Raw genomic sequence first — 17865 nt, 5'->3', positions numbered from 1 at the left:
GAGAAACTTTCAGGAGGTGGTGGGACCAGCCCTTGCCCTGCTCTCAAGCCCGAGTCCCACCTGTCTCTGGAGTCCTCCTACAGCAAATGCGGGCCACCCTCCACGGTGGAGACCACGGCTCGGGGCTTGGGACCAGGCAGAGTCCTCGAGACTTGGGTCAGAAGGGCAGGCTGAAGCTCCCCTTTTTTAAGTTTTTGGAATTTTTGCATTTTTATCATTCTTCATTCATTTTCAACATGAACACAAGCTTCAGCCATCAAAATTGCCTTTCGTGCAACTCAGTTCAACACAGCAGGTAGCCACTGAACCCTGCAAGAGGACATGGGCGTGTGCCAGCTGTCCAGTAAATTCGGGGTGCCTCTGTTATGGTCCCTGCCACCCTGGAGGGCCCCTGTCACATAGGGAGTGTGAGAAGCGGCAGAAGGGAGGGACAGGGGAGGTAGAGAGTTAACACTTCCACCCAGGGCCTCCAAGAAAGCATCCCTGGCAGGTAGCGCTGCAGAGGAGCCTGGAAGGAAAGTAAAGACCTTCCTTCTAAAAGCAGTCCCCAGCAGAGACTTTGATTTCTTTTCCTGAAAGTCAGGCAGCTTTGACAGAGCATTCTGTCCTGAGGGTGCCCCTACATCTCTCCTCGGGGCGATCGCTCCTGGCAGCTAGGTTAGATGGGGTGAGAATGCCCCCCCAAGGCACAGACTCACAGCAGAGGCCTGAACTAGTGTCTGCTGGACGGGAAGGACTTTAGTGGGCAAAGATGGTAGGAACTGTTAACTGTGGACAGCAGAGGGCAGTGGCAACCGTGATGTGAACAGTCAGCCCCGCTTCAAATTTTTGGCTCCGCGTCGCCAGCAGTGGGCAGACTCGTCGGCAAGGTGCTTACGTGCTCTGTGCTTGGGGGAAAAAATTGCCAACCCCCAGTTGCATTAGGTCAGGAGCGTCCAAAAGAAACTTCCCGGAGAAATGGAGTCTTAATGGTTAGCATTTGTGTGAAGGTGCTGAAAAGCAGGCCTTTTTATCACTTGTTTGTTTTTTTCCTTTTACACTGAAGTAGGAAAATGGAACGAAGCCCAGGAAACACAGGCTCCCATTTCACACGCTGGTGGCACACTCTGGAACGTGCCCACGTCGTGGTGTTTCGGGCTCGACACTCTTTCGGGGAGGCGAGCCGAGGGCTGTTGCTGAGCGGGGGTCACTTGCAGACCTGAGGCCTGTGCTTCTTGTGTCCAGCAGCTCTGTAGGGAAGGACCGACGTCTTCCCTCGGCTCTGCTGAGGCCGAGCCCTCTGTGTGACGGCACCTTCCTACACTGCTGTAGGGCTTCAGAACCACACCTGCGTGTTGTGCTGGTGTGTGTGTGTGTGTGTGTGTGTGTCCTTTAAAGTCCACCGCACCTGCAGTCACAGAGCCCATGGTCCATGCCCCCACGTCTTCAGGGATGGCTGCCTTGGGCCCCCCTCATCTGGCCAAGGGTTGTCAGGATGTGGGAGCAGGGAGTAAAAGGAATTAAGGAGGACCTACAAGGAAGGTGTCATTCCCAGTATCTGCAGAGCTTAGAGTCAGGAAGGGGCTGAAACACCCTGTCACCATGCCCCAGCGTGGACTTGACGTGGGTCCCACCCTCTCATCCACCTGCAACAGACAACCTGGCAGAGAACTGGGCCCCGCAGGTTCTGTCTGGCCCATCTCTTCCTCCTCTGCCTCTTCTCCAATGTCTGAGACCTTTGCCACCTGCCAGGTGATCATCCGTCCCCCACCCTGGCCAGTTCCCCTGCCCTCCGTCTAGCCCTCGCTGAGCCAACCCACGTGGCCCCAGAAGCCGTCTCTCTAAAGCCACACTCACGCCACTCCCTGTCCCTGATCAGATCAGCCCCAACCCGCCGCACAGGCATCAGTCAGTGGTGGGTATTATTAGCCTCCCTCTGGTCAGCTGAGCTGGCCGAGCCCCGAGATGCCTCTGAGCTGGATTCCGGTTACTCCCAGGGGTGTGATCCCACGCTGCCTCTGAATGCCCCCACAATGGCTGGTTGCTCACTTAGTCAGGCTGAGTAAAAACCTTGGTCCTGAGAGCATCAGAGATAATTGACAGCATCTGCCCAGCATCCTGCACCTCCTGACACAGGGAGGCCACGCTGACAGGAAGCCCAGGCTTGAGGCATCTGTTTTCTAACCGTCAGCTCCTGTCCCTCCGCTAACGGGGGTGGGGGGGCAGCAGGTCTACTGCAGTGGGAGCCCGGTTCCCTCACGTGTGCTGTCGGTCAGCTTTCAACTGAGCCGCTGTGTTTCTCCCTCTCTGGAATTTGCAAGCACACCAAAGGTTTATTTTTATTCCACGGCCATGAAATGTCCAAGAAGGCCCCTTAGGTCTCTGCTCAGGAGGGGGCAGCCCGCAGGGCAGAACTTCTTCCACATGCGCTCAGCTGTGGAAGCGGAAACCAAAGGCCGGGACAGGGATGCTGATGTCCGGACCACAGAGGGAGTGAGGTTAGGATCCTGGGGGCTTGCCAGCCAAGGCTGAGACTTTCTTTTCTTTCTACATCCTGGTGAAAGGAGCTTTCTGTGGTCTAAAGGCCCCCAAAGCAGCAGAGCTGAGAGCAAATCCCCTTCCTTATGCCTCTGACCCTTACCATGCTTCTGCGCAAATTAGAAGCCCTCAGCTTTGCTCCCTGCATTGCAGACCCACACCAGGGTTCGCGGCCCGCCTATTGGACTGAGCTGGGTTTCTGTCCCATTTGTCCCTTGGCCAGGCACCCAGGGCACAGCAGCACAATTGCCCACACGCCGAGATTTTGGACTTGGTCTGGACACCAAGGCCGAGCCACGAGTGGTGGTTATTTCCTAGGAAATAAAAAAAAACATACGGGTTGAAGATTGGGTTCTGGGAAACTTGTGAAAGGAAGAGAGGGTGGGTGGCCCACGGATGCCTGCCATGGAGGGGAGTTCACTTCTCCAATCCCACAAAAGTTCCAAAGCACAGTTTCTTTTTCTCCCACCTGATAGCTCAAGATGGTATCTTGTTGGGCCCACAGCACTGAGATAGGAGGCCGGGAATGATGGTTCCTGTTACTTCTGTGCAGAATCTACAGTCAGGCAGACCTGGCTTTGAATCCTGCCTGTGTCATACAGAACAGTGGCACCCTAGACACAGCACTGAAACTCTCTGTGCCTTACTTTCTTTATCTGTAAAATGGGACTTTTGCAGAGATGTGAAAATACTGGCCGAGTACTGGCTCTGAGTACTACACCCAGATTTTAGAGGCTTTGCAAATGGAAGATGATGGTCCCCTCAGGTGCAAACCAAAATAAAACAAAGCAAAACTGTAAGGTAAGAATAAGAACATGTAGAAGGCTATGGTTTTTCTACTGGTGATTATATTGGTACTTTTAAACTTTTTTGAAAGATCGATTTTTTTTTTTGAAAATTATTTTTAGTGTTCCTGTTTCCTGGTGTTACAAGTATGGGCTTAGGCTGCCTGGTGGAAAATCACATGTTGCTGGTTTTATCTGTAGCCTTTCCCCTGGGCTCTCATACCAAGGCTGGGAGACATACTGTGTGGTCAGATAGAAACTCTTCTTCCCACGTCAGTATCCTGTAGCTGCTGGCCAACTTGTCTGTCCGCCCCTGGAGGCTGTCAGCTCCCCGAGGGCCGGGACCACGTGGGTTCTGAGTCATCCTCTCACCCCGGTGCCTAGCACAGAGCGCGGCACAGGTATTTCAGCACACTTCCCTGAAAACACAGCCCGCCCAGGCTTAGTTCTAAATACACTATTCACACCCAGTCCTCCAACTGGGGTCCTCTTCCAGGACGTCCTTCCTTATGGGGGAACCCTCGCCCACGCCAGGGGCACCAGGTGGGGCATGGCTGAAGGAAGGAGTCGTGTTTGACTTGTACGTGTTCTTGAATGCCGAGAAAAAGAGTTTAGAAACAGAATTCAGCTGATTTTGTGTTTCCCCAGTTCAGAATTGAAACTCAAACTGGGAGCTGTAGGAAGGTAGGTTTGGGCTGTTTAGGGGACAGACTTTTTATATTGTTTCTGTCTGCACATGGAGGAGGCTGCCTGGGAAAGTAGCGAGCACCCCAGGACTGTGGGGTCAGATGGAGGCTGGCCAGCTGCCCGTCCGAGGACACGACGTACTAGGACTGGTCTGGCAGGGGAGCTGCAGACTGCAGCCCCTCTGTTCTCTCAGTTCTTAGGAGCTGAGGGAGCCAGGGAAAGGAGTGCTTCCCTAGTGTAACACAGCCTGCACTCGGAGTTAGAAAACCTCTTCTTGCTCAGTCTTCACCACCTACCAGACCGGTGGTTGTGTGGACATTTGAGTTTCCCTCTGAGACCTTCTTCCCTCACTCTGTGTTGTTCTGTGCCTAGAGGAGCAGGGGAGGGGAGGCGACATTGGACCTCCTGGACAGGACGGTGTGAGCGCCCTGGCTCTCTGGCTTCCAGATATCCAGCCGGCGGAGGGGCTGGCCGCAGGCGGCGGGGTGAGAGGAGGCTGGGAAGGCGTGTGTGGCCACCTCCCAAGGTGGACAGGGGCTGCACCTGTCCCAGGCAGTTAATCCCCACCTGCTCCTCCTGTCCCTCCAGCCCTGGGGACAGTGGCAGCTTCCCTGCACGGTTGCTGGCCTGGGGTTCTTCAGTATCCAAGCTGAGTCTCCCTGACTGCTGCCCACACCTGCTAAGACCCCTTCCCCAAGCCCTCTGTGACCACCCTTTCCGAGAGTGCCAACTATTCTCCACAGACCCGTAGCCTCTCTAGGCCTCCGTTTCCTCGCTTGTAAAGGGAGTTTTAAAAAAATCCGCCCCAAGGCTTGTTGGCTCACACTGTGAGGCTAACGTGAGTTGCAGTGAGTGCAGACTCCTGCTCGGGAGGGCGGGGCGGGTGTGCAGGGGATGCCCAGTCTGCGCCAGCCCCCTGGCCCAGCCACACGGCTCCCCCCGGGCGGGGCCGTCCAGATCCTGATTTCCTGACCCAGGTTCAGTTACCCAGCTGTGAGCTTGCAGTGGCCCCTCTGCAGGGAGCTGCCCCCCGACTGAGCTGGCCCACACCGGCCCGCCCCTCCCCTTCCTTCCTGGGGGGTGGCTAGGAGGCCCTCCGTGCACTTCAGTGAAGGGAGAAGTATCTGTGAGCCATTTTCCAGGGAGTCCCCCTGTCCCCCCTGCCCAGGGCATGGCCAGGGGTGAGAAAAGCTGGAGGCAAAGATGTTCAAAAGGACCCACTAAGATCATTCTTGCTTCAAAATAGACAGTGAAAATAAACAAGAAAAATCTGTCCAGTTAATACAAATACCTAAGATATTTTTTCCATGTTCCGAAATTTGTTCACTCATGGAGGACATGCTGTTTATAGCCACGATCACAGCGTACATAACGTTCTGTGCTGAACTTTTCCACACGTTCATCACACCCTCTGGTGTTTCCAGAGAGTCTTCACAGTGGCCACTGTTGGTGGCCATGGAATATTTACTTAGCAAATTAACACAGAGTTTACAAAGTCGCTCGCCTGTTACAACTTTGCATGGGTAGCTCTGGTTTCCTGCCACTGAATCATTTCCTTGGCACAACCCTCCCCGCCAGGGTGACCACCTGGAAGAGCGTGAACGTGGCTGTAGTTCCTAGCGTGGTCGCCGTGGTCCAGGAAGACTGCGTCCACGCACTCTTCTGCAGAGCGTGACCAGAGTAGTTTCAACACCAAGCCGTCACTCTAAGCATGTTTTTACCAACTTAGTAGGTGAAAAATTCGACGTTTTTCCCCAATTTCGTAGGTGAAAAATTCGAGGTACTTGGAGATTATTTTAATTGGCACTTACTTTAATTATTTTAATGGTGCAAATGTTTCCCTACTGACTTGCTTGTTGCGTGTTTATACGTGTGACATGTATAGATGCTGCACAATCCATGTGTGTTTGCTCATGCCTGAATGGTCTGTTAGTGTTGTTTAAATTGATTCATGGACAGGGGGTTGAGAGGGTGTGGTTTTTGTCAGTAATTTGCCAATAATCTTCTTGCCTGCCATCCTTGTTGGCATTTAGAGTTGAAGAGGACCCGTCATCCTGCCCCATTTTTAGGCTCTGAGCAGCAAGGCCCACTGTCCCCTGAAAGTACCCCAGTGTCCATACTTTAAAATGGAAAGCAGCCATCTCCTCTGAGGAGTCCTTTTCTTTCCCAAGTCGAGCATCCTGGCCGCCTGCAGAGAGCAGAGCGAGCAGGGTCAGATCCCAGCTCTGTCATGTCCCAGCCACTTGCTGGTCAGCCACTTAGACAGCCAAATGGCCTCTCCAAACTTCAGTCTCTTAGTTTTAATGGGGGTTGGGAGTAAAGTAGCGACTATGAAAATGTAGTGTGAGGTTTGGAGGGGTGATGTCGACTCCTACCAGCTTACAGATAGGCAAGCATTAGCCGAAGCCGTGAATCAAAACATAGTTCCTAAATATTGGCAGCCCAAACGTGGAATACAAGGCTTGGAGCCTTGATTTGGGGCATTAAAAAAATAAAATCAGTAAAAACTGAGATACATCAGCTGTCGCCCACCATGCCTCCGGGAAACAGGGAAGTTCTGGCTCAGCCCCGTCGCCACTACTTCTGTTCTGCATAACTCTGCTGACTTCTTGTTCCACAGGCAGCTTCAGCAGCAGCAGGCGGAGCTGGAAGTGCACCAGAGAGACGGGCTGTCATCCTATGACTTATCCCAGGTGAACTTCTGGAAAACTTTCCCAGCTGGAACTGTCTCCAACCCAAAGGGCTAGGGACTAAATTCAACCCTTAGCTTGAGCCTCTCAGCCTAGTAGGTGCTGTTGCTCCCTCCACCCACAGTGCAAAGAGCATCTGGCCCCCGGTGGCGTGGGGGGTGGGGGTGGGGGGTCTCCTGTGACTCTTCCATGCAGAGCTGAGCCATGAAGAGCACAAATATGTGAAGATGGGGTGAAGCACCGTGAGCCATGGTCAGTTGGTCCTGGGACATCAGAGGGCCCATTGGAACATCAGAGGCTGTGTGGGACCTCTGGTGCCCACGTATTCGGAGGCCGGCCAGTGCTGTCCTGAACCTTCACCCTCCAGCCTCCTCGCGCTTCCCCCTCATTTGGTCTGAGCGCCTCTCAGCACACCTCCTCCTGTCATGCGCCCTGCCTCCCGCTTCACCGGCACTGTCTCCATCCCTCCTCCACCTCCCCCGTCCCCCATCCCTTCTCCTCTTCTTGTCCTCTTCTCACTGCTTCTGGCCCTAGAGACCCGCAGCTTGTGTTAGTATTTGGCCTCTCTCTTAAACTAAATGTTACGTTCACCTTTCCTGATCTTTAAACTAAGTTGATTATTTTTATTTATCTCCCTTCAAGTGATCAGTGTGACTCCAGTGACCTTCCTGTGACCTCTCGTTCACACCCCAACCCCATCTGTTCTTGGCTTTCATCTATAGAAAGCTCCCCCCTTACAAAACGTCCAAGCCGGAAATGCCCTCGAGTCTGAGGGAGGGGCCCCGGTGGAGGAGAACGGGAAACTGCTGCAGGTGTCTGTGCCTCACTCTTGGGATGTGCTCTCGTGTTTTCGTGTGCAAACAGGTTCCTGTCCCCAACCTTCCAGCTGGTGTTCACGAGGCCGGAAAGTCTGTAGAAAAGGCAGATGCAATCTTCTCCCAGGAACGAGATCCACGTTTTGCTGAGATGTTTGCAGGAATCAGTGCATGTAAGTTTCCAAAGGGTGCTGAGCTTGTGAGGGTGTGGGGTTTTGCAAGGCTCTCCGGCCGTCTGGAGGCAGCCAGCCTTGAGGGAGAGTGCCTCGGAGGGCGAGTTTACAGTGACTGCTACGGGGTGTACAAGGCTCACCAAGTACGCAGTCCTGGCAGAGCCTCTCTACCCCGGCCTTGCCTCTCATGTCCCCGTTCCCTGGGGCAACCAGCCTGGGCCCTCTGACATCTCATCTTCAAAATTTAAGGAATTGGAATAAATGAGCTCTACTCATTTTAGAGTTTTAACTCTAAACTTTAAACTACTCAATTTAGTTTTAACAAGCCGAAGACGTGGCCCTGGTTAAAAAAAAAAAAAATCTCTAATGTAGAGAGGACCACGTTGTAAAATAAAACTATGCAGTAAAAAGAGAAATAAAAAGTATCCACCATCTCACCACCTGGATTTAATCTTCCTCAGCTTTTTCAGGGTCATCCCTTCTGTCTTTTCCTACACATACAAATTCTCCTTATGTACAGGGTTGGGCTCATGCTGTTGGGTAGCTTACTTTTTTTACATGACAATTTATTATGAACATCTCCCCAGATCACTAAACAATCTAAATCATTCTAATCACTTGCGTTGGGTTCCAACTGCATGGACATTCCGCAGCTAACCCTTCATGGTCACTAGGGTGAAGGGAGATACTAGCCAGCTCATGGCCGCAGTGGAGTGTGGGAAACGCCGTGACCGGAAGGGAACCCCAGTGGTGTCCTCTCAGGACTAAGCAGCTGAGGACAGCGTGGGCCAAAGCGAGGACACAGAGGCCCCAGGCAGCTGGGAGAGGGAAGATCTCAGTACTCCTGATGCCAGCATGCGTGGCGGAAGACCGCAGCCCTCGTTCCCTCTTGGCTGTGGACCAAATGCTAAGAACGCAGGGAGCACACTGGAGCTGCCCGCACTGAGGGCAGTGGGTGCCGGCCCAACACAAAGTCCAGCTGCCAACGGAAACCAGACCTGTTAGCACAAGGGAGCTCCCTGCTGTCGGTTCCCACCGACTGTGCAGATGGGCCACTTGCCTGCACCAGTATTTCCTTGACTTTTTAACAGGGAAATATAGTTTCATCTGGAAAGAGGAAACAATAGGACATCTCAAAGGTTCCCCTTCCTCCCAGAGAAGGCTGAAATATCTGACCAGATACCCCCAGCGTTTCTGGGAAATCCATTTGAAATTGTAATAGTCTACGAACATAGACGCCTTCTCATAAGGATGACAAAATGGAGGGGGGGGGAATCAACAGAAAAGAAAAAAGCGAAGGAAAATATGTAGCCCCCCAATTTTTCCACCAACCAAGCTGCTTTCATATATGAAAAAAAAAAAAAAAACAACAGAAAGACCGTCTCAGACATGCACTGTCTACTTGCACTTCTTGGAAGTTATTTCTTACTTGTGCTTGTTTGGGAAATGGATCAAAATATGGGACACAAGAATGGAAGTGATCAGTTGGAAAAGAATTAGTGATGAAAAATGACACTGCTAACACCTGGAATTAGTATAAAAATTGTTAGAAGATACAAAAGGTGTTTTAAAATAAATAAAAACCAGAGTCCAGTCAGTTCAGCAAAAATCCAGACATACTTTTGGACAGGGGACTAGAAACAAATTTCTTGTATATACTATTTTATCTCTGATATTTATAAAGATTCTAGGGAAATGGGAGGGCCTTTTGGGGAGCTCTGGCCACCTCAGCTTACCGGAGGGAGTGAGCGTTCACGTTCCCACTCCTGTTTCTCAAACTGCCACAGAAAGCACCCTCTTCTTCGTGTAAGCGCTAAGCAGCCCAGCTGGGGTTTCAGCTCGTTTCTTCAGCCTCCCCCTCTGGGAGACACTGCTGAGCTGAGTTCTCTACGTACCATCCTGTGGTGGCAGAAAAGCATCATATCACGCATCCTATGTGGGCCTGAGTGTCTTCCCTTGTCTGAGGAGCTCTGCCTCTCCAAGAAACCCTTGTGGAAGCTCAAGGAACACAGGTCGGGGCTGCCCCAAGGTAGCCGGTCCCTGGCCCATGTCAGTCAGCACCTGCTGGGAGAGGGCAGCGGGGGCGGGCGGGGTCCTGGGCCCCTAGAAGGAGGGCTGGGCGCGGACTCAGGCCCCAGGTCCTCCCTTGCTGACTCATGCCCTTGGACAAACCGAGCCTCAGCTTTCACACTAGCAGGTGAGAGCAAATGTTTAGTTGCTGTTTGCTTTGAGATCAGCCCCTGTTCTGTTATGATCGCTGTCTTTCCATTAGGGAGACTGAGGCAGAGGTGGGTTAAACAGCATGTCCAAGGCCACGCCCCTGATAAACAGGGCAGAGCTGGGCCTTAGAGTTTGTCGTTCTAACCGTTGCTCTGTGCTTCCTCTCACACAACATGAGATGTGTCATTCCCACCAGGGAGAGAAGGACCTCGTAAACTAGCGTCTGAGGGAGAGCTCTCGTTAGTTCTTTTCATCTTCCCAACTCCAGAAGGGCCTGCCTTCAGGTGGCTTGTGGCCCCAGAGCCGCAGAGGACAGCCTGGGGCCCTCGTGAGCAGGGAGGGCCCGGGAGATGAGCGTGCAGAGGCCGGGAGGGAGCAGGCCACCTGCGGATGGACTGCCCTGGGCCCTCCTGCTTGTGTGTGCCACCCCCCACAGCTGTTCACCTGTCCGTGGGGCTCCCTGCCCTGGGGTGTGTAGGGCAGGAGCCCCTCAAATGTGACCCTTGCTCTGCTTTTCCCAGCGGAGAAGAAGATGATGAGCTCAGCCTCGGCAGCGGGAACCCAGCAGATCTACTCCCAGGGAAGCCCGTTCCCCGCCGGACACTCGGGAAAGGCCTTCAGGTGCGTGCTGGGGAGGGCGGAAGGGGGCAGAAAGAGGCCCCTCACCACTGACTCCCTGGGTTTCAGAACTTGGCTCTGTGTGCAGCAAATCCTGCAAACATCACCTCGTGGTTCCCCATCAGTAGGTGCTGGACCAGGCTGAGGATTCTGGTGGCTCCGGTTCTGCCCTGAGAGCCCTCAGTGAGTTCCCATAAATATATAGTGGCGGTTACGGTTTCTCAGATGTGAGGGGTGCCAGCCGCTGTGTCCTGTAGTGGTACCTGCCAGGGAGAAGGGGGCGAGTTGGCCTCTAGCCAGGACCCAGATGGAGCGGAGCGGGGGCACCTGACGAGGCAGCAGGAAGTGCCCGTCCCGGGCTCCCAGAGGCCATGGCCATCTCCAAGGGGGAGAGGACAACTTGACCCACCATGTCTGGGATCTCAGCCTTGAGGGCCACTCCTGGGAGATACAGGCAGGATGCCCGGTCTTCCCGAGGCTTGGTTCTTAGCATCAAGGGCCTCTTGTAGGTCATTGAGGAAGCAGCGAAAACACCACTAGAGGCAAGGCCTGGCTCCAGTGCCTGTCAGGGAAACAGGAGCAGACGCTGGGAGAATGGCCGGAGGAGAGACGGGCAGCCTTCAGGGAGAATGTGTGGGCACTCATGAGAGCCCATCCAGTGCCCCCAGACCTACTAGGAGAAGCATCTCAAACCTGTGCCCAGGAGGGTGGGGCTCCCTATTCAGCCCACCCTCTGGCTAACTTGGCCAAAGCTGAGTTTCCAGATGAGATGTAGGCAGGGACTGAGGCTGGGCAGGTGGGACCAGCCACCCCAGGGAGCAGTGCCTGCTGGGGATTGCCCTCACTAACGGGGTGAGGCTCTCGCTTCCACACTGGTCCGTGGACGGACCTCCTAGGGAGGCGGCAGGTAGTGTGCCAGCCGTGCCCGGGAACAGCAGACTTGAGATCTTGGAGCGGCTCTGACCAGCTCTGCAGCCGGGCCTCACTGATTGCAGCCTGTTCCGAGGCTCTGGGGAACCCTGGCCACAGGCAGCGACTGTCTGATCTGGGGACAGGAGGACAAGATGGCAGCCCCCAGGGAGCTGTTCCTGAACCACGGTCCCAGCTGGTCACCCAGCTCTGCTGAGCATTGGCCAAGGCTGCAGACTTCTCTCCTGCTGCTGCGTTCCTCATACACTGAGCGCGGTGACCAGCGGTGGTTCTGTGCCAGGCTCTGTGCCAGCCTCTGTCCAGGCCCGTGTTTACCGAGTCCTCGTAACACTTGCTGCTCATCCTCCAGTCTTGACAAAGGGCAGCAGGGACGGAGCAGAGGCCAGAGGTGATGAGGAGCAGCCTGAGGCAGCGTGGCTGGGAAAGGCCTGGAGGCAGAAGTCAGGGTGCCACCTGACGAGCACGCAGGGCACGCAGGCACCAGGGATGTGCTGAGCGAAGCCTGGGAGGCAGGAGCTATGGGGAGGCTTCGAGTCCTGGAGAAGCAGAATGAGGCTGCGGGGACTTTGAGTGCTGCACTCAGGAGTTTGGGCTCCATCACTCATGACTTGTGGGGGAAGAGGGACTTGAGGACACAGGGTCCTGGAGGAAGTTCGGGGCGTGGTGGCATGGGGCACAGACCTGGGGAGCGAGGCTGCAGGCAGGTGCTCAAGACATGCAGTCTGGCTGGAGGTGCGGGGCCTGTCACAGAAACAGAAGGTGGGCCCGGGGGCTTTCTGCCAGGACCCCTTCCCCAGGGCCAGCAGTGCTGCCACCGGCTCTCCTCAGTCAGTGCTGCCAGGGCCCCGAGCGCCGAGGGGGTGGAGGAGAGGCCCCCATGGGGAACAGGGATCAGGAAAGGGCCTCCGGGCTCACGCACTCTCAGGCGGGAGAATGGGAAAGGAGCGCGGCCGCTGAGGCAGAGATCTCAGGAGGACGCGAGTGACGTTCCCCTGGACGCTGGTTGCACCGGGACGCCCCAGGCCCTCCCTGTTCTCAGAAGGGCCAGGCAGCTTACAAAACACACTGTAATACAGTTAGTAAGATCGCGCCGCGTCTTCTCTGCTGGTCTATAACCTGCCTCTCTTCAAAACCCGGCTGAAAACCCGCCTCCACCACAGCCTTCCGCGATTAGCCCGCTTCCTCCCACTTGAGTCGCTCGTGGGCACCCAGCACTTTGTGCAGAGCGAGTCCCAGCGAGGCAGGAGCAAGGTCCTGAAACGGAACGGAAGTCTCCCCCAGCTCTCCGTCTGGAAGGGGCTCTTTGGGCAATTAGCGCAGCTGGGAGGGTCTCACGGAAGACGCGCCTGGCGGCGCGGCCGGGGCAGGCCCAGCGGCAGAGGCAGCAAGCGGTCCGGGCCCGCGCCTGGGCGGGCGGACAGCCCGCGGGACGCGCAGCGGCCGGCGGATGGAGGCTTGTTGGCTTCGGTTGAAGGTTAACTCGGGGGCAGAAGAGGTGAACAGCAGTATGCCCTGCGGGGCTGGCCCAGGCCCCTCAGCAGACTTCCACTGACAGGCTCTTTTTTCTGAAAGCCTGTGTCCTATTTCCTGAATCCTTAAACCTCCTAGGTGCCCCAGAGGAACAAATTAACCAGAGCACAAAGAGCAACCAAGACTGATTTTTATTCTAAGAAGCTTCCCCCTTCCTGTGCATCATCTGTTGAAAGCAAAAGACACACACAGGGTGGGATCGAGGCTGCACAGAGGAGGGGGCAGGAGACCCTGTGGGGAGACAGGCAGCGCCCTGGGGGAGAGGAGACTGGGCTCCCCGCCAGAGGCCTCCGGTCCAGGCTGGGCGCGTGGTGGGGAGCCCCTCCCCAGGACAAGTGCATTGTCTTCTCTGGCAGCTCTTCGGTGGTCCATGTGCCCGGAGTGAATGACATCCAGTCGTCCTCCTCAACGAGCCAGAACATGTCCCAGATCTCCCGGCAGCTAAACCAGAGTCAGGTGGCGTGGACAGGGAGTCGGCCACCCTTTCCCGGACAGGTATGGGCATTGGTGATGGCATCGTCCCTGGGTGCTCAGAGGGCACAGAGCACCTGAGCTGTGCTCTCTTGGGACCCCGGCTTTGAGAACGGATCAGCTCACTGAACTGGAGCTGACCCCCACCCCCCGACCATAGCCAGGCTCCCAGGAGCTCCGGCCACCCTAAGGGCACTTTGAGAACTGGGTCCCCAGCAGTGGTGCTGAGTCTGGGGGACGTCCTGGGGAACCTGAGGGAGGGAGCAGATGCACAGAGACCCTCCATCAGGAGCCAGCCCCCTACCGCTCTGGACCTCTGTTTCCTCAGCCCAGGAGTGCATAAGAACACCAACCCCAGGACATGTGCAGCTCCCTGTGGTCCCCCTGAGGACGGGTGTCCGCTGGGCTGAGGGAGTTCTCGGTATTCATAGTGCCAAGGCCCCGGTAACTGGAAGGCAGAGGACCCAGATCATTGTAGCCCTGAGGGTAGCTTCACCCAGACCTGCCCCAAAGGTCCAGGGCCTGAGTCCTGTGGTTCTCGGGCCCCACACTTTGGTCTGATCCAAGGCCTTGTGTCCCACAGGCTAGAAGGGCCACTGGAGTCGCTACCAACCCCAAGCAGGACTGCCACTGCCGGCTGTACCTGCAGGCAGCACTGACCAGCCTGGGCCCTGGGGCGGTGGGGGGGGGGACCTGCTAGTGACACCTGCCGTCTCTTTGCTTTGTCCTGATTGTAGCAAATCCCCTCTCAGTCCAGCAAGACCCAGTCTTCTCCCTTTGGGATTGGAACGAGCCACACCTACCCGGCAGACCCCTCCTCCTACAGTCCTCTGTCCAGCCCGGCTACCTCCTCGCCAAGCGGAAACGCCTACTCCAGTCTTGCCAACAGGACTCCCGGGTTCGGTAGGTGGGGAATGAGGGAAGGAATTCCTGGGAAAGCCAACAAAGATGCTTTCTGAACATTCTGAGTTTGGGGGTCGGAGCCCCGTGCTCCCAGAATCCTAGGACCAGGTCTGGAGGCTTTCAAGCTGCTTCTCTCTGGCTGTAAGGAGGCCAGTGTTGTCCCAAGAGACTGGCTGCTTAGGCCTTGGCTCTGTGGATTGACTTTGTCATTTTCAAGGCCCTGGGACTCTAATTCTGTGTGCTGATGTCACCTGAATGCTGTTTTAACCCTTTATGGCCCTTGGCAAGGACTTTCAGGTCGTCCAAGTAAGAAACCCTGGAGTCTTGTTTCAAAAAACCAGAGACTTGTAGGTTAGAGGGATGACCAATCGTGTAAATAGTAAACATTGTGAAGCTCTCTCTCTTTTTAATATTAAAAGAGGAAACCTATCCCATGTGAGAACATCTGGCCTAGCTTTGCTTACAAAGCCTCAGGCCATAAAGGGTTAAGTAAGAGGTCCTTCCGGTGCACGTCCCAGGAGCCCCCGCCACTGCTCATGCTGCAGGTGTTTAACAAACCCCCCCAGGGAGGGCCCCGTGTCACAGAGGATGGGCTCGGAAGGACCGCGGAGCTGGTAAGAAGACCGAGCTGGTGCCCCTCTTGCCGCAGTGCTGTCCCCGGGGACACCCAGCAGTGTGGCTCAGGGGGCGTCTCTCTGCAGAGCGGGCCACTCTCAGGCGAGCGTGAAGCTGAGCCCAACATCTGAATTTCCATTTGGCGAGTTACAGGCCTCCGTTTAAACTGTGTTAGCCTTGGGGAAAATGTCCTGCCCTGTCCCTCGCCCCTGCTGTCCCCTGCTGTGGAGCTGTCAGCTGCTGCCACCACCACCACCCCCCCGCCCCCACGGCTAACAGCGGCACTTCTGGCCCCTTGGTTCTCAGGACACGGCATTTCCTGGCTCCCTGTCTGCCTCTTCTCCTTGGATTCAGCTGCCCTTTGGCGTTAATCCCACGTACTTGTAACTGGGTTCTCCTGTTCAGCCTTTAAATATCCTCGCCAGTTTATTCAGTGATTTTTAGAAGCACAGTGCTGGATTTTAGAAAGGAGACGCCCTGAGGCAGTTGCTTTCAAGTCAACCAGGTGCTCAATTTCAAAACCACTGACTCCCCGGTGGGCTGCACCGCCCTGCAGCCCCTGCATGGGCTCCCTCCACCGGGGGTGGAGAGACCCTGGGCCTGATCCGGAAGGCGGGCCCAGGCACACTCGGCGAGCGGGCCCCTGGTCCTTCCTGGAAGCAAGGGCCCTTCTTACACAGACCTACTCACCAAGCCCTCCTGGGTGCCAGGCCCTGTGCTGATCCTGGGAAACAGAGGGGAGGAGACTCAGTTCTGACCCGGAGAAGATCACAGGGCAGGGACAGGGACACGGGCGGGCCAGTGCTGGAGGTGCAGCAGCCGAGATCTGCGGAAGGCAGGAGGGCCTTGCAGCAGGGTCTGGAGAGTCTCAGAGGGGGCCTGGCACTCACTCTGGGAAGGCCTAGAAGCATCTCAGTGTGGACCTAACAAGAAAGGTGGGCAGGCCACGCCCTGCCGCAGCCATCTGGGGCCTTTGGCTCTGTCCATCTGTCTGGTCTCCACTGAGCAAATGCCGGACCCTGAAGTGCAAATGGAGATAGGACACAGGAAGGACAAAGCCCTGGGCTGAGGCCACCGCACAACTTGATGACCAAGAACAAGGTCACACAAATGGGGCTCCAGGCTTAGCCGTTTTTACAGCCGTCTTCCAGCTCTCTCACACTCAGATGATGATAATTCTGGTAACAGCTAACTCTTACTGGCGCTTGCTATGTGCTCAGCACTTTACACATTCAAATTCATTTAATGCTCACAAGAACCTGAAGCGGGAGAAACCATGATTATTCCCATTTCAGAGATAAGTAAACTAAGGCACAGTGAGGTCAGATAACGTACCCAGGGCCCCCTAGCTGGTCAGCGACAGAGCCGAGCCTGTGGAGCCAGGCAGCGCGGTCTGAGTCTCCGCCCCCGTCACTACTCCCCGTACTTGCCACCATGTTTAATCCATCGTTCAGGGTATCTCAGAATTGAGCAGGAATTGGATGTGCCCTGATTTCCATTAATGAGAAAGGGGCCAGAACCCTTTCCATGAGTGCATGCAAGAGACTATGAAATAGAGAAATTAAGGATTGGGACGGTCCATGGGGCCTTACCATCAATCTGTCATTTGTTAGCCTTGCACAAGCAGTGTGAGTGGATTAGGATGCAGTTGGCGTGTGGTTGGAAGTCCACTTGTGGTGGGGCGGGCAGGTGATGAAGTGGGGACAGGAGGCTGCAGAGGAGAGAGAGGGAGGGGAGGCTCGGGCTGGGGGCGGAGGAAGACCTCGACGGGGGTGGGCGCCAGCGTCGTCTGTGGCGGGGAGGCTCCCAGAAGACAGATACCGGTGCAGGCAGGGGAGGCCCAGGCAGAGGGGTCAGAGTTCACATCAGTGTGAAGGACCGTGGTGTGCAGGGGGCCTGGAGAGTCGGGTGGACCGTGGGATCTGTGGAGTACGGGTGAAGCTCCTCTCCAGAGGGCGTCAGGGGAGTGGAGTCCTGGTGGAGGAGAGGGGCACGCTGCAGTTATGGAGAAAAGGGGGTACGTGATTGGGAGCAGGCCCTGAGGGTAGGGTTGACAAGGATGGCTGCTCCAGAGCATGGTGGGAAGGGGTGCAGGGAGGAGAGCAGGTGGGAATGGGTGAGTGGAGAGGGGACAGAGCAGTCTCTGTTAAAGGTCAGTTTCATTAATTTTTAAATAAACACGGAACCATTCAGGCAACTGGCAGTGTTTACATTAGCAGTGGACCCACCCTGGCCCCACGAGGTGCAGATCTGAGTGGCTTCCCAGGGCCTCCCAAGGGGTGTGGGGGAGACAGCTGTGCCTTGAGACCTGTCGGTTGGGCCTGGGGGCTCCAGGCATGACAACGCCCGCAGAACCTGGCTCAGCTGGTTGTCTTGGCCAGAGGCCTGAGCTCAGGGTTGACCTGCCCTCCCTCTTCTCGCTGACTGAAGCAGGCGGGGGCCTGGGTGTGTCTGCTGAGTGGCCTGGCTGAATGTCACCCTGTGATGGCCCAGGTGGCTGAGGTCAAGGGGAAATAGCAGGACATGTCCTTTTTGAACAGGACGTCACCCGCAGCTGGACCCCTCAGGATGGCTCTGTGGACTGAGCTCATCCGTTGAATGAGGAAACAGCCCTGGCTGGGTTCCAGCCCTTTCTGTGAATCACATGCCGGTTTTGCTCCAGGAGCTTTCAGGAGTCAACCCGGAGCATTCCTTCCACTTCAGGTCTGTTGAGTTCCCTGGAGCTATTCCTGCGTTTGCGTTTCCAGCCTTAGTCTCCGCTGCAGTCTGACCTGGTCCAGTGTCTAGTCTCACCTGAACTGCAGCGTCCAGAAGCAGAACTAGGAGGCTGCATGGTCCGTTCATGACACACTGACCACTCCAAGCATTCATTTCCTTAACAAGCCAAGTGGGAAAGGTGCTATGTCCATCG

The 17865-nt window shown here is 55.6% G+C and overlaps 1 protein-coding gene across 9 annotated transcripts in view; it reads left to right on the top strand.

The window, feature by feature from the left end:
• Window positions 1-17865, top strand: part of ARNT2 (aryl hydrocarbon receptor nuclear translocator 2) — a 163878-nt gene that overhangs the window by 133406 nt on the left and 12607 nt on the right. For 8 of the 9 annotated variants that reach the window (XM_072950898.1, XM_072950899.1, XM_072950905.1 and 5 more), the window contains 5 exons: window positions 6610-6682; window positions 7544-7667; window positions 10409-10508; window positions 13322-13460; window positions 14174-14339. In XM_072950898.1, coding sequence (XP_072806999.1) covers window positions 6610-6682; window positions 7544-7667; window positions 10409-10508; window positions 13322-13460; window positions 14174-14339 — 602 coding nt within the window. The remainder of the gene's footprint in view (window positions 1-6609; window positions 6683-7543; window positions 7668-10408; window positions 10509-13321; window positions 13461-14173; window positions 14340-17865) is intronic. The other variant, XM_072950902.1, reaches the window with a different exon arrangement.

This window comes from Vicugna pacos, chromosome 27 (genome assembly GCF_048564905.1).
Source record: "Vicugna pacos chromosome 27, VicPac4, whole genome shotgun sequence".
Lineage (NCBI taxonomy): Eukaryota > Metazoa > Chordata > Mammalia > Artiodactyla > Camelidae > Vicugna > Vicugna pacos.
Note: the sequence above shows the minus strand (reverse complement) of the source record. Positions and strands in the feature narration are given on the sequence as shown.